Below are 16275 nucleotides of genomic sequence, written 5' to 3'. Positions count from 1 at the left end.
GCCTGAGTACCAGGCCATTAGGACTGATGGAGGGACAGTAGAGCCTGAGTACCAGGCCATTAGGACCTGATGGAGGGACAGTAGAGCTCTGAGTACCAGGCCATTTGTCAGGTTTTGGCCAAGACTGTTCGGGTTTTGGTCACTAGATGTCCCATTGCACCTTTTTTGTACCTTTTGTTTTTCTTGCTCTAATTATTGTTTGCACCTGTAGGTCATTCCCTTGTTAGTATTTAAACCCTGTGTGTTCCTTAGTTCCTTGCTCAGTGTTTGTAAGTTAGCACCCAGCCCCAGCCCAAGCCTTGTTTTATACAGATATTTCTCTTGTTGGATTTTCCAGAGGTTCTCTGGTTTAGTTCTTGTGTATTTTTTGAGTAGTCTTTTGAGGTTTGTTTTCCCTGCTGTTTTTTACCACTTTGTGGAGTTTCTATTGTATTTTGGAGGATTTCCATTTTGTGCCTCTTGGCTTTATTTTTGGACATTGTGGATTTAGTTTCTTTGCCTGAAGATTTTGTTCTTTAATTAAACCACCATCTCTAGTACTGCTGTGTCTGCCTCATCTTCTGGTTCTGACGATTATTAGTGACTGTTTCTCGCACCGGGTCCTGACACCATTAGGACCTGATGGAGGGACAGTAGAGCCCTGAGTACCAGGCCATTAGGACCTGATGGAGGGACAGTAGAGCCCTGAGTACCAGGCCATTAGGACCTGATGGAGGGACAGTAGAGCCCTGAGTACCAGGCCATTAGGACCTGATGGAGGGACAATAGAGCCCTGAGTACCAGGCCATTGGACCTGATGGAGGGACAGTAGAGCCCTGAGTCCCGGCCATTCGGCCCTGATGGAGGGAAAGTAGAGCCCTGAGTCCCAGGCCATTAGGACCTGATGGAGGGACAATAGAGCCCTGAGTACCAGGCCATTAGGACTGATGGAGGGACAATAGAGCCCTGAGTACCAGGCCATTAGGACCTGATGGAGGGAAAGTAGAGCCCTGAGTCCCAGGCCATTAGGACCTGATGGAGGGAAAGTAGAGCCCTGAGTCCCAGGCCATTAGGACCTGATGGAGGGACAGTAGAGCCCTGAGTCCCAGGCCATTAGGACCTGATGGAGGGACAGTAGAGCCTGAGTACCAGGCCATTAGGACCTGATGGAGGGACAATAGAGCCTTGAGTACCAGGCCGTTAGCAAGTTTGGTAGGCTACTAATGACCAACAGTATCAGAGACACAGTTTTGAGAAGCTTAGTTACTGAGACTCACCGGTCATGTGGAATTTGACCGTCGGTGGGGCGGATATACGGTCACCTGTTTGTATACCTATACATAAACTCAGCAAAAAAAGAAACGTCCCTTTTTCAGGACCCTGTCTTTCAAAGATAACTCATAAAAATCCAAATAACTTCACAGATCTTCATTGTAAAGGGTTTAAACACGGTTTCCCATGCTTGTTCAATGAACCATAATCAATGAATGAACATGCACCTGTGGAACGGTCGTTAAGATACTAACAGCTTACAGACGGTAGGCAATGAAGGTCACAGTTATGAAACTTGGACACTAAAGAGGCCTTTCTACTGACTCTGAAAAACACCAAAAGAAAGATGCCCAGGGTCCCTGCTCATCTGCGTGAACGTGCCTTAGGCATGCTGCAAGGAAGCATGACTGCAGATGTGGCCGGGGCAATAAATTGCAATGTCCGTACTGTGAGACGCCTAAGACAGCGCTACAGGGAGACAGGATGGACAGCTGTTCGTCCTCACAGTGGCAGACCACATGTAACAACCCTGCACAGGATCGGAACATCCGAACATCACACCTGCGGGACAGGTACAGGAAGGCAACAACTGCCCGAGTTACACTAGGAACGCACAATCCCTCCATCAGTGCTCAGACTGTCCGCAATAGGCTGAGAGAGGCTGAGAGAGGCTGGACTGAGGGCTTGTAGGCCTGTTGTAAGGCAGGTCCTACCAGAAACAGTGTAGCCTATGGGCACAAACCCACCGTCGCTGGACCAGACAGGACTGGCAAAAAGTGCTCTTCACTGACGAGTCGCGGTTTTGTCTCACCAGGGGAGATGGTCGGATTCTGGTTTTATGGTCAAAGGAATGAGCGTTACACTGAGGCCTGTACTCTGGAGCGGGATCGATTTGGAGGTGGAGGGTCCGTCATGGTCTGGGGCAGTGTGTCACAGCATCATCAGACTGAGCTTGTCGTCATTGCAGGCAATCTCAACGCTGTGCATTACAGGGAAGGACATCCCCCTCCCTCATGTGGTACCCTTCCTGCAGGCTCATCCTGACATGACCCTCCAGCATGACAATGCCACCATTCTGCCACCATGCTCGTTCTGTGCGTGATTTCCAGCAAGACAATAATGTCAGTGTTCTGCCATGGCCAGCGAAGAGCCCGGATCTCAATCCCATTGAGCAGGTCTGGGACCTGTTGGATCGGAGGGTGAGGGCTAGGGCCATTCCCCCCAGAAAAGACCGGGAACTTGCAGGTGCTTTGTTGGAAGACTGGGGTAACATCTCACAGCAAGAAGTGGAAAATCGGGTGCAGTCCATGAGGAGGAGATGCACTGCAGTACTTAATGCAGCTGGTGGCCACACCAGACACTGACTATTACTTTTGACCCCCCCTTTGTTCAGGGACACATTATTCCATTTCTGTTAGTCACATGTCTGTGGAACTTGTTCAGATTATGTCTCAGTTGTTGAACTTTGTTATGTTCATACAAATATTTACACATGTTAAGTTGCTGACAAACGCATTTGACAGTGAGAGGACATTTCTTTTTTTGCTGAGTTTATGTCTATGTATGCGTGTTAACTTACTCTACTATGGGCTCTCGGTCTGCGATGTCCCCCAGCACCATGCGCTGTATGATCCCGTTGTGCTCATCCTCAGACAGGCTCTTATGAGACACCAGGGGGGTGTTGAACTTGGTGGCTGGGGACGGGTCCACGCCCTGCAGCCAGGCATGGCTCTCTATCTCCTCCAGAGACGCACGGCCCTTTGGGTCCCGCTGCAGCATCCGGCCTACCAGACTAGAGAGAGGAAAAAGTATTCATTGTTTTTGTCATCATTGATTGAAATTGCTATTATAGGTTTGCTCTGGTAATTTTAGATGTTTTATCATGCCAATAAAGCTCATTGAATTGCATTGAGAGAGAGACAGAGGCAAAAACAGAGGAAGAAAAGAGAGGGCACCATGTTAGTTACATTGCAAACGACCACAGCATTCCCCGGGCTGGCACAACTACCATATAACCAAGTTATGGATGAAGACAGTCATGATATACACTGAGTTTACAAAACATTCAGGACACCTTCCTAATATTGAGTTTTACACCCAGGACACCATTTATTACTTCTAATCTCAGCCAACTAGGCTATTTAGATCTATCCATCAATTTTATCAATAAGGCCTGAGGGGGTGTGCTATATGGCCAATATCCCACGGCTAAGGGCTGTTCTTATGCACGATGCAATGCAGCCCTTAGCCGTGGTATATTGGCCATATACCACAAACCCCCGAGGTGCCTTATTGCTATTATAAACTGGTTACAAACGTAATTGGAGCAGTAAAAATGTTTTGTCATACCCGTGGTATACGGTCTGATTATACCAAGGCTGTCAGCCAATCAGCATTCAGGGTTCAAACAACCCAGTTTTTAACACATAGCAACGGTCCTCCATCACACCTCTATGCTGGAAAGCATCTACTGCTGTACAGTAAATTTACTAACATTTAAAGTGACAGGTATAGCAGCAATCCGCAGTTTAAACAATAAAGCATTTTCCATGCCCCCGTTTCGGTAAAAAGCTTAGGGATGGGGCTGAAAAAAAATGTAACCACTCAAATTCATAGAAAGCGCTATGGATGCAAGGACTGACCATGATATCAAAATGATAGTTTTAACCATGGTTTGAGGCTATATAGTGCGTTTACATTGTTTGCAAACATTGGCGTAAAACAAGCTTATATTTTGGGTTCTGATGGGGTACGACAGTTGAACTCAAGAGGCATTTACAAGTTATATTCTTCAAGAATCAATAGGTACATATAATACCTTTATAAGTACTTTTTTTTAGGAAATGCATATTTTCCCTTTAAGCACATATAATGGTGGATAAGCTGAGCCTCACCTTAACAATGTAAAGCTTTGAGGGTTGGACTAGTAACCGATAGGTTGCAAGATCGAATCCCCGAGCTGACAAGGTTAAAATCTGTCGTTCTGCCCCTGAACAAGGCAGTTAACCCACTGTTCCTAGGCCGTCATTGTAAATAAGAATTTGTTCTTAACTGACTTGCCTAGTTAAATAAAAGGTAAAATAATTCTAAGTCTAACTTTCTGGGGTCAGGATTGAGATAATGAGGTCAACAAATTAAGTTAGTCAGCGTTGGCTGATTTTAATGAACAGACCTGTACTGTGAGGTGAGGCAGGCTGTTAGCATTGTGCTAATTTGCCATTGGCAAGTGACCTTTCTGTGAGTTGCCGCCCCTATGGAGGATGAGAGGAGAGGGAAAGATTGGACTGGGGAGGCTGGTTGCTTCAGGGCTCAGCACAGCAGACTACACCACGTTGACCCTGCCTGACTCAGTCACAGAGGGGGAGCAGGTGTTGTCCGGGAAAAGAGACTGAAACCACCAAAACAGCCTTTAGCTCATTTAGGCTCAGCCAATCAGTCCCCTATCCCCTCCTCTCCCTCTCCCCGTCTCCTCTCTTCTCTCCCCCTCTCCTCTCTCCCCCGCCGTCTCCTCCCCTCTCCGGTCTCTTCTCTCGTCTCTTCTCCGTCCGTCTCCTCTACTTTCCCTCTTTCTCCCCCCCTTCATCTCTCTCGTTTCCTCCTCTCGCTCTTCCTCGTCCCTTCTCCCTCCTTCTTCTCCAGTCTCCTCTCCCCCCCCCCTCTCTCTCCCGTCTCCTCTCCCTCTCTCCCCCCCTCTCTCTCTCTCTCCTCTCCCCCGTCTCCTCTCTCTCCCGTCTCCTCTCTCTCTCTCTCCCCGTCTCCCCCCTCCTCTCCCTCCTCTCTTCTCCAGTCTCCTCTCTCATCTCCCCCCCTCTCCTGTCTCCTCTCTCCCCTCCCCTCCCTCCCCCTCTCTCTCTCCCCCGTCTCCCCTCTCCTCCAGTCTCCTCTCTCATCTCCTCTCTCCCCTCTCTCCCCCCTCTCCTCTCTTCTCCCTGTCTCCCTCTCTCTCTCGTCCCTCCGTCTCCTCTCTCCCGCACCTTCTCCTCTCTCTTCTTCTCCTCTCCTCTCTCTCTCTCTCTCCCCCCGTCTCCTCTCCTACTCCCGTCTCCTGATGGAAAGAGATCACTAAGAGGCTTTCAGTTTAGGATGTGGGCCTGGGTAGTGTTTTTCCTCCTAGATAAGCAGGTCCACCTGGGACAGGGCTGTACTGCTAGATTCATGGTTTTTTATTCTCCCTCATTAGCATATTTATTGTCTCCGTTCCATTCTTTCCCCCATGCTTTGCCAAAATGGGTTTACTTGCCACAATTAATAATTCAGGAGGTCTTTTGCATTTTATCCCCTTGAGTTTGATTTTGTCATTCCTGGTTTTAATAAATATATATTTTTTTAGGGGATTAGATTTTAAAACGCTGAGTTTCTCAGCATGACGTGGAAATGTTCTTCATATTGAGCCAATCACAGAGGACGGGAACACTGTACTTTTCAGTCGTTTTGTTCATTGATCATGTGCATTGTCTGTTTGTCTGGAATCCATTTGACTCAGTCTTTGATTGCTGTCCTCGTCAACTCCTATCACATTGATATCTGTTGTATCTTCCTACTCCGGCGTAGTAGACGTTGTGTCTCTGGAACGGTCTTCTGGGGAGATGAAATCATGACCATTTTCTATATGGAGGAAAGTGCTTCATCTCTTTTCTATGGCAACATGATCATTTTATTCAATAGACTAGGCCTGGCCTTGGTTGTGTGTGATGTCACATTATATAGGCTAGAACATGTCTTCATATGCAGAGGAATGTGCAATTAATACAATTACATACCAGCACATTACTCCCAAATCACTTCTTTCTATTGGTCTCTCAGTTCCTGCTTTCTTTTCTTCTTTCTCTCTTCTCTCTTGCTCTATCATATGTCCTCCTCTTCCCCCCTTTCTCCTCTCTCTCCATGCCTGCCTGCTGTTAGAGTACGGTAGCCAAGCCTCCATTCTCCAGGAGAGCGGAGATACAGCATGCATGACTAGGAGGTAACTATAAATATCCCCATAGCAGTTTCCTGTCTTCTTCCCCTGAGAGAAGAGTGAGGCTGGAATGGGTAGAGACAGGAGACCGGAGGACTTAGTAAGGAATGAGTAGAGATCGAGAGAGACAGGAGGATTGAGTCAGGAGGGGTGAGGCTGGAATGGGTAGAGGGCAGAGGTGAGGCTGGAATGGGTAGAGGCAGGAGGGGTGAGACTGGGAATGGTAGAGGCAGGAGGGGTGTCTGGAATGGGGTAGAGGCAGGAGGGGTGAGTCTGGAATGGGTAGAGGCAGGAGGGTGAGTCTGGAATGGGTAGAGGCAGCGAGAGGGTGAGTCTGGAATGGGTAGAGGCAGGAGGGGTGAGGCTGGAATGGTAGAGGCAGGAGGGGGTGAGGGGCTGAATGGGTAGAGACAGGAGGGGTGAGGCTGGGAATGGTAGAGACAGGAGGGGTGAGGCTGGAATGGTAGAGGCAGGAGGGTGAGGCTGGAATGGGGTAGAGACAGGAGGGTGAGGCTGAATGGGTAGAGACAGGAGGGGTGAGGCTGAATGGTAGAGACAGCGAGGGGTGAGGCTGGAATGGGTAGAACAGAGGGTGAGGCTGGAATGGGTAGAGACAGGAAGGGTGAGGCGGAATGGGTAGAGACAGGAGGGGTGAGGCTGGAATGGGTAGAGACAGGAGGGTGAGGCTGGAATGGTAAGACAGGAGGGTGAGGCTGGAATGGGTAGAGACAGGAGGGGTGAGGCTGGAATGGGTTAGAGACAGGAGGGGTGAGGTTGGAATGGGTAGAGAACAGGAAGGGTGAGGCTGGAACGGGTAAGACAGGAGGGTGAGGCTGGAATGGGTAGAGACAGGAGGGGTGAGGCTGGAATGGGTAGAGACAGGAAGGGTAGGCTGGAATGGGTAGAGACAGGAAGGGTGAGGCTGGAATGGGTAGAGACAGGAGGGGTGAGGCTGGAATGGGTAGAGACAGGAGGGGTGAGGCTGGAATGGGTAGAGACAGGAGGGGTGAGGCTGGAATGGGGAGTGAAAAATACATGTAGGTATGCATCAGACTCTTAACATTGCTCAGACAGAAGTAAAGCTTATGTTCAGATAAAATATTGTACAGAAAGTTGAACCTTTACGGATAGAATTATGATGGATAGGCCTAGTCTTGGGACTAGTCAGAAGCTCTCCTATCGTGTGTGTGTGTGTGTGTGTGTGTTTGCCTGCGCATGCGTTTCTGTGGTTTGGTCACGCAGTCTGAGTCACAGCTGGCAGAGGGAAATGGAAGCGGACAGCGGTTATTAAAAAAACGGGTTGGATTCTTCTAATCAGGGGTCTGCCTGGCCTGCCACTCTTTAGGTAGGCATACTACTCCACTCCAGGTTACAGGAGCTCAGAGCCGACAAATCCCTGGCCAGACAGACAGACTGCACACCGACTGGGCTGAGACACCATGCAGAAGATGGCACAGCTCACAGGAGGAGTACAGCACACAACACTCAGCTAACCCACATCTGCTCTCTCTGTGTAGGCTGTAGCTAGTCTGTGTGTGTGGTGTGTGTGTGGATGGTGTGTTGGTTAGGCTGTAGCTAGTCTGTGTGTGTGTGTGGTAGACTGTAGCTAGTCTTTGGTGTGTGTGTTGTGTGTGTGCAGGCTGTAGCTAGGTCTGTGTGTGTGTGTGCAGGCTGTAGCTAGTCTGTGTGTGTGTGCAGGCTGTAGCTAGTCTGTGTGCTGTAGGCTGTAGCTAGTCTGTGTGTGTAGGCTGTAGCTAGTCTGTGTGTGTAGGCTGTAGCTAGTCTGTGTGTTGTAGGCTTGTAGCTAGTCTGTAGCTAGTCTGTGTGTGTGTGTGTGTGTGGGCTGTAGCTAGTCTGTGTGTGTGTGGTAGCTGTAGTAGTCTGTGTGTGTGTGTGCAGGCTGTAGCTAGTCTGTGTGTGTGTGTGTGGCAGGCTGTAGCTAGTTGTGTGTGTGTGTGCAGACTGTAGCTAGTCTGTGTGTGTGTGTGCAGGCTGTAGCTAGTCTGTGTGTGTGTGTGTGTGCAGGCTGTATCAGTCTGTGTGTGTGTGTGTGTGTGTGCAGGCTGTAGCTAGTCTGGGTGTGTGTGCAGCTGTAGCTGCTGTGTGTGGTGTGTGCGGCTGTAGCTAGTCTGTGTGTGTGTGTGCAGGCTGTAGCTAGTCTGGTGTGTGTGCAGGCTGTAGCTAGTCTGTGTGTGTGCAGGCTGTAGCTAGTCTGTATGTGTGCAGGCTGTAGCTAGTCTGTGTGTGTGCAGGCTGTAGCTAGTCTGTATGTGTGCAGGCTGTAGCTAGTCTGTGTGTGGTGCAGGCTGTAGCTAGTCTGTGTGTGTGCAGGCTGTAGCTAGTCTGTATGTGTGCAGGCTGTAGCTAGTCTGTGTGTGTGCAGGCTGTAGCTAGTCTGTGTGTGTGTAGGCTGTAGCTAGTGACTGAATATCAAAACACATTAGTCAAATTGTGACAAGTTGTAACAAACACCGGTTTGTTTAGATAAACAGTGTGATGCAATAGAAGAGACATTAGGGCTGGTAACCACCAGGGACCTCTTGATACAATATCATTATCATACTTAGGGCCGATATGTATCGCGATTCTCAGAATTCGATTGTATTACGATCCGATACTGCAATTCTAAACATATGCTCACTATGTCTGTTGCAGAGAGACGAGAGAGAGACTGAGAAAATAAGTTTTGATCAGACATGGAAATAAAAGTATTGAAAACTTGTTGGCTCACTGTTTAAAAAGGAGAAACAAGCTATTATAGGTTGAAAAATACCTGAGTTTTGGCGCAAGTACAGCCGACTAGCGCTAGCTAACGCCACCTAGCAAAACAAAGTAGAAGTATCGATATAATATCTTCCAAAATAATATTGTGATATGTAACTATCTAATTTTCCTCCATCACGCCCCAGACACAATGATTTGAGGTTAACAAGACAATTGCCTCCCACTCTTCCCTAAGCATATGGAAACAGACAATTGCCCCCCACTCTTCCCTAAGCATATGCAAACAAGACAATTGCCTCCCACTCTCCCTAAGCATATGCAAACAAGACAATTGCCTCCCACTCTTCCCTAAGCATATGCAAACAAGACAATTGCCTCCCACTTTTCCCTAAGCCTATGGAAACAAGACAAATTGATACGCTGAGGTTTCCAATTCAATCTAATGATAGGTAACACAAACTCTACAGACAACATATTAAATTCTAATGATAAAGGTAACACAACTCTACAGACAACATATTCAATTCTAATGATAGGTAACACAACCCTACAGACAACATGCTCCATATTCAATTCTAATGATAGGTAACACAACCCTACAGACAAACATGCTCCATTATTCAAATCTAATGATAGGTAACACAACCCTACAGACAACATATTCAATTCTAATGATAGGTAACACAACTCTAATGATAGGTAACACAAACCCTACAGACAACATATTAAATTCTAATGATAGGTAACACAACTCTACAGACAACATGCTCCATATTCAATTCTAATGATAGGTAACACAACTCTACAGAAAACATGTCCATATTCAATTCTAATGATAGGTAACAACTCTAATGATAGGTAACAAAACTCTAATGATAGGTAACAACTCTAATGATAGGTAACAACTCTAATGATAGGTAACAACTCTAATGATAGGTAACAACTCTAATGATAGGTAACAACTCTAATGATAGGTAACAACTCTAATGATACGGTAACAACTCTAATTGATAGGTAACAACTCTAATGATAGGAACAACTCTAATGATAGGTAACAACTCTAATATAGGTAACAACTCTAATGATAGGTAACAACTCTAATAAGGTAACAACTCTAATGATAGGTAACAACTCTAATGCATAGGTAACAACTCTAATGATAGGTAACAACTCTAAATGATAGGTACAACTCTAATGATAGGTAACAACTCTAATGATAAGGTAACAACTTAATGATAGGTAACAAACTCTAATGATAGGTAACAACTCTAATGATAGTAACAACTCTAATGATAGGGTAACAACTCTATATAGCAACACTCTAATATAGGTAACAACTCTAATGATAGAACAATAGGTAACAACTCTAATGATAGTAACAATCTAATATAGTAAATCTATGATAGGTAACAACTCTAATGATAGGTAACAACTCTAATGCATAGGACAACTCTACAGACAACATATTCAATTCTAATGATAGGTAACACAACCCTACAGACAACATGCTCCATATTCAATTCTAATGATAGGTAACACAACCCTACAGACAACATGCTCCATATTCAATTCTAATGATAGGTAACACAACCCTACAGACAACAATATTCAATTCTAATGATAGGTAACAACTCTAATGATAGGTAACACAACCCTACAGACAAACATGCTCCATATTCAATTCCATTTTGAGCTTGTGAGCGTTCTTTCCCCCTCTCTGTTCATTTCATTTCACTGTGAAGATTGAATCAAGGCAGACATCTGAACAATCAAGGAAGGAGGACACTCATATAAACATTGAGTACAGCAGAGCGGGAGGAAAGGAACTGGATGTTCAAGGAGCCAAAATATCATCATTCATCATCAGCCACGGTCTGTTCTGCTGGGAACAGAACAGTGTCTTACACTGTCTTTTTCTGCTGGAAACATAGAACCAGGCCTGGTCTTTACAGACTGTCTGTCTCTGCTGCGGGAACATAGAACCAGGCCTGGTCTTTACAGACTGTCGTGTTCTGCTGGGAAACATAGACCAGGCCTGGTCTATTACAGAACTGTCTGTTCTGCTGGGGAACATAGAACCAGGCCTGGTCTTTACAGACTGTCTGTTCTGCTGGGGAACATAGAACCAGGCCTGGTCTTTACAGACTGTGGTCTAGTTCAAACAGAGCAGATGGACTCTCCCCTACACTGTTATCATGTGCATATGACAAATAAACTGCTGTCATGCTTTGCTAGAAAGAGACAGCAAATTCAGAGAGTAAATGGAGGGCTGTCAGGCCTATATTCTATGTGGCTGTGCAGTCCTCATTTAGCCCACAGTATAAATCACAGTAAATCATTTGTTCAAATGAAAAAGATAGCAGCAGCACATTTCCTGAGTCTAAAAATACTGAGATGGAAAGATAAACAATGAGAGTAGCTAGTAGAGACATGACCTTTTACTGGAGTCAAACACCGGCTCCGTTTATTACCCCCCTCCCTGAACTCAACTAGAACTCCATCTAGAGCGATAAGCATCAACCCCGGGGTCAATCCAAAGCTATGGGAATAGCAGCAGACATATTTCTCTGTCAGGACCATCCTGATTCAGGAAGCTCAGAGAAGTGCCTGAAGAAAAGTCAACTGCCAATGATTGGACGTGCACAGATCTGACTGGCAACCTTCCAGACCACAGAGTGTTGACTGGTGTCCAGACAGACGTTCAGGCTTAACACAAAGGAGAGATGTGGTAGTCAGAGGTCTGGCTCCTATTCAGATGTTTACAGCTCATCTGTTACATAACCAAGGTTGATAGACAGAGGTCAGCATCTGTTCTGGAGAACACTTGTTAATTAGGATGTGTATACATGTGTGCGGGACTCACTCTTTGCAGGCGTTGGAGACGTGGGTGGGTACAGTGTATTTACAGTCCATGATCATGGTGAGGGTCTCGCTGTCGTTGGCCTCCTGGAAGGGGGGCTGTCCACACACCAGCATGAACAGGATCACACCAAGACTCCAGATATCTAACAGGAGGAAGAGGAGAGAGAGAAGGTGAATGGATCATTCTGCTACACTAGAACCTGGCTGGGTACTGTAGAACTATCTGTAGGTTCAGAGCACTGTGTTCTGTCAGCCCTGGGATTCTGCTGGCCTGGGCTAAACAGTCTGGATTCCCCCTGCTGCGACTACCTTGGTGATTCAAAATCAAATTGTAGTGGGTGTGTGGGGGGGGGGGGGGAATTAACCACACAGACCCCAAACACCCCAGCTCAACCTTCACATCACACCACTGTGGTTACCCACTCCAATTTTCATACCGCCCCAACAGATCCACAGATGATGCAAATCTCTATTGCACTCCACACTGCCCTTCCCCACTTGGACAAAAGGAACACCTATGTGAGAATGCTAATTCATTGACAACAGCTCAGCGTTCAACAACATAGTGCCCTCAAAGCTCATCAATAAGCTAAGGACCCTGAGACTAAACACCAACTGCAACCCGGACTTCCTGACTGGCCGCCCCCAGGTGGTAAGGGTAGGTAACAACACATCTGCCACGCTGATCCTCAACACGGGGGCCCCTCAGGGGTGCGTGCTCAGTCCCCTCCTGTAGTCCCTGTTCACTCATGACTGCATGGCCAGGCACCATTCCAACACCATCATTAAGTTTGCCGATGACACAACAGTGGTAGGCCTGATCACCGACAACGTTGAGACAGCCTATAGGGAGGAGGTCAGAGACTTGGCCGTGTGGTTCCAGGACAACAACCTCTCCCTCAACTTGATTAATACAAAAGGAGATGATTGTGGACTACAGGAAAAAGAGGACTGAGCACGTCCCCATTCTCATCGACGGGGCTGCAGTGGAGCAGGTTGAGAGATTCAAGTTCCTTGGTTTTCACATCACCAACAAAATAACATGGTCCAAGCACACCAAGACAGTCGTGAAGCGGGCATGACAAAACCTATTCCCCCTCAGGAGACTGAAAAGATTTGGCATGGGTCCTCAGATCCTCAAAACGGTTCTCTGCTACCACACGGCAAGCAGTACCGGAGCTCCAAGTCTAGGTCCAAGAGGCTTCTAAACAGCTTCTACACCCAAGCCATAAGACTCCTGAACATCTAGTCAAATGGCTACCCAGACTATTTGCAGTGCACCCCCCCCATCCCACCACTGCTACTCATCTATGCATAGTCACTTTAATAACTCTACCTATATGTACATACTACCTCAAATAACCGGTGCCCGGTACCCTCTATATAGTCTCACTATTGTTATTTCACTGCTGCTCTTTAATTACTTGTATCTCTTATTTTTTTTGAATCTGCATTGTTGGTTAGGGGCTCGTTAGTAAGTATTTCCCTGTAAGGTCTACACCCATGGTATTCGTCTCATATAACTAATAAAATTTGATTTGATCACTAGCTAAATAAACCTGAACTAGAGTTCCAGATGTGTCGTCAGCTCTGCCGGGCAGCAGTAAACGTAGAGATGTGTCGTCAGCAGTAAACGTAGAGATGTGTCGTCAGCAGTAAACGTAGAGATGTGTAGTCAGCTCTGCCGGCAGCAGTAAACGTAGAGATGTGTCGTCAGCAGTAAACGTAGAGATGTGTCGTCAGCAGTAAACGTAGAGATGTGTCGTCAGCAGTAAACGTAGAGATGTGTCGTCAGCTCTGCGGGCAGCAGTAAACGTAGAGATGTGTCGTCAGCAGTAAACGTAGAGATGTGTCGTCAGCAGTAAACGTAGAGATGTGTCGTCAGCTCTGCCGGGCAGCAGTAACGTAGAGATTGTCGTCAGCTCTGCGGGCAGCAGTAAACGTAGAGATGTGTCGTCAGCTCTGCGGGAAGCAGTAAACGTAGAGAGTGGTCAGCAGTAAACGTAGAGATGTGTCGTCAGCTCTGCCGGGCAGCAGTAAACGTAGAGATGTGTCGTCAGCTCTGCCGGGCAGCAGTAAACGTAGAGATGTGTCGTCAGCTCTGCGGGGAAGCAGTAAACGTAGAGATGTGTCGTCAACTCTGCGGGGCAGCAGTAAACGTAGAGATGTGTCGTCAGCTCTGCGGGGCAGCAGTAAACGTAGAGATGTGTCGTCAGCTCTGCGGGGAGCAGTAAACATAGAGATGGTCGTCAGCAGTAAACGTAGAGATGTTGTCAGTCTGCGGGCAGCAGTAAACGTAGAGATGTGTCGTCAGCTCTGCCGGGCAGCAGTAAACGTAGAGATGTGTCGTCAGCTCTGCGGGGAAGCAGTACCGTAGAGATGTGTCGTCAACTCTGCCGGGCAGCAGTAAACGTAGAGATGTGTCGTCAGCAGTAAACGTAGAGATGTGTCGTCAGCTCTGCGGGGCAAGTAAACGTAGAGATGTGTCGTCAGCTCTGCGGGGCAGCAGTAAACGTAGAGATGTGTCGTCAGCTCTGCCGGGCAGCAGTAAACGTAGAGATGTGTCGTCAGCTCTGCCGGCAGCAGTAAACGTAGAGATGTGTCGCAGCTCTGCGGGCAGCAGTAAACGTAGAGATGTGTCGTCAGCTCTGCGGGCAGCAGTAAACGTAGAGATGTTGTTCAGCTCTGCCGGGCAGCAGTAAACGTAGAGATGTGTCGTCAGCTCTGCGGGGAAGCAGTAAACGTAGAGATGTGTCGTCAGCAGTAAACGTAGAGATGTGTCGTCAGCAGTAACGTAGAGATGTGTCGTCAACTCTGCCGGGCAGCAGTAAACGTAGAGATGTGTCGTCAGCAGTAAACGTAGAGATGTGTCGTCAGCTCTGCGGGAGCAGTAACGTAGAGATTGTGTCGTCAGCAGTAAACGTAGAGATGTGTCGCAGCTCTGCCGGGCAGCAGTAAACGTAGAGATGTGTCGTCAGCTCTGCTGGGCAGCAGTAAACGTAGAGATGTGTCGTCAGCAGTAAACGTAGAGATGTGTCGTCAGTCTGCTGGGCAGCAGTAAACGTAGAGATGTGTCGTCAGCTCTGCGGGCAGCAGTAAAGTAGAGATGTGTCGTCAGCAGTAAACGTAGATGTGTCGTCAGCTCGCGGCAGCAGTAAAATAGAGATGTGTCGTCAGCTCTGCGGGCAGCAGTAAACGTAGAGATGTGTCGTCAGCTCTGCGGGCAGCAGTAAACGTAGAGATGTGTCGTCAGCAGTAAACGTAGAGATGTGTCGTCAGCAGTAAACTAGAGATGGTCGTCAGCTCTGCGGGCAGCAGTAAACGTAGAGATGTGTCGTCAACTCTGCCGGGCAGCAGTAACGTAGAGATGTGTCGTCATCAGTAAACGTAGAGATGTGTCGTCAGCTCTGCCGGGCAGCAGTAAACGTAGAGATGTGCGTCATCAGTAACGTAGAGATGTGTCGTCAACTCTGCGGCAGCAGTAAACGTAGAGATGTGTCGTCATCAGTAAACGTAGAGATGTGTCGTCAGCTCTGCGGGCAGCAGTAAACGTAGAGATGTGTCGTCATCAGTAAACGTAGAGATGTGTCGTCAGCTCTCGGGCAGCAGTAAACGTAGAGATGTGTCGTCAGCAGTAAACGTAGAGATGTGTCGTCAGCTCTGCCGGGCAGCAGTAAACGTAGAGATGTGTCGTCAGCAGTAACGTAGAGATGTGTCGTCAGGCTCTGCCGGGCAGCAGTAAACGTAGAGATGTGTCGTCAGCAGTAAACGTAGAGATGTGTCGTCAGCTCTGCGGGGCAGCAGTAAACGTAGAGATGTGTCGTCAGCTCTGCGGGCGGGCGTAAACGTAGAGATGTGTCGTCAGCAGTAAACGTAGAGATGTGTCGTCAGCTCTGCTGGGCAGCAGTAAACGTAGAGATGTGTCGTCAGCTCTGCCGGTCAGCAGTAAACGTAGAGATGTGTCGTCAGCTCTGCGGGGCAGCAGTAAACATAGAGATGACTTTCCAAATGACACTAGTCCCTATATAGTGCACTACTTTTGACCAGAGCCCTAGTCCCTATATAGTGTCCTACTTTTGACTCGGGCCCTAGTCCCTATATAGTGCACTACTTTTGACTAGGGCCCTAGTCCCTATATAGTGCACTACTTTTGACTAGGGCCCATAGGGACTTCTGAAATCCGCCTGTCAGAGCTGATACTGAAGTCAGTTATTTAAGTGCAGCTGTGATTCAACCCGACTCGGAATAAGGAATTCATTATTACATAAACACATACTCTATCTTTAATTCCCAGCTTGTCTCAGAATTAGTCAGTCAGATACTTGCAAAAAGCACTTAAAAACAGAGATTACAATTACAATGAGGATTTTAAATAATTCTCATTAAGCCTAGATGCCCTCAAAAACTGAACTAAGTCGCAGCGTATAGCCTAGCCCTCATTGCACAAACAGTGCCAGTTAAAGATACAAAAACAAAAATAA

General features: G+C 47.4%; 1 protein-coding gene across 4 annotated transcripts in view; it reads right to left on the bottom strand.

Annotated features, from left to right (window-relative positions):
* snrka (SNF related kinase a) overlaps positions 1–16275 on the bottom strand; it is a 49268-nt gene that overhangs the window by 12648 nt on the left and 20345 nt on the right. For all 4 annotated transcript variants that reach the window (XM_024142317.2, XM_070440850.1, XM_070440851.1 and 1 more), the window contains exons 3-4: positions 11796–11937; positions 2831–3043 (exon numbers count right to left, since the gene is read on the bottom strand). In XM_024142317.2, the coding sequence (XP_023998085.1) occupies positions 2831–3043; positions 11796–11937 (355 nt within the window). The remainder of the gene's footprint in view (positions 1–2830; positions 3044–11795; positions 11938–16275) is intronic.

Source organism: Salvelinus sp. IW2-2015, unplaced genomic scaffold, assembly GCF_002910315.2.
Source record: "Salvelinus sp. IW2-2015 unplaced genomic scaffold, ASM291031v2 Un_scaffold3070, whole genome shotgun sequence".
NCBI lineage: Eukaryota > Metazoa > Chordata > Actinopteri > Salmoniformes > Salmonidae > Salvelinus > Salvelinus sp. IW2-2015.
The sequence above is the reverse complement of the archived record's forward strand: the minus strand, read 5'-3'. Positions and strand labels throughout refer to the sequence as shown.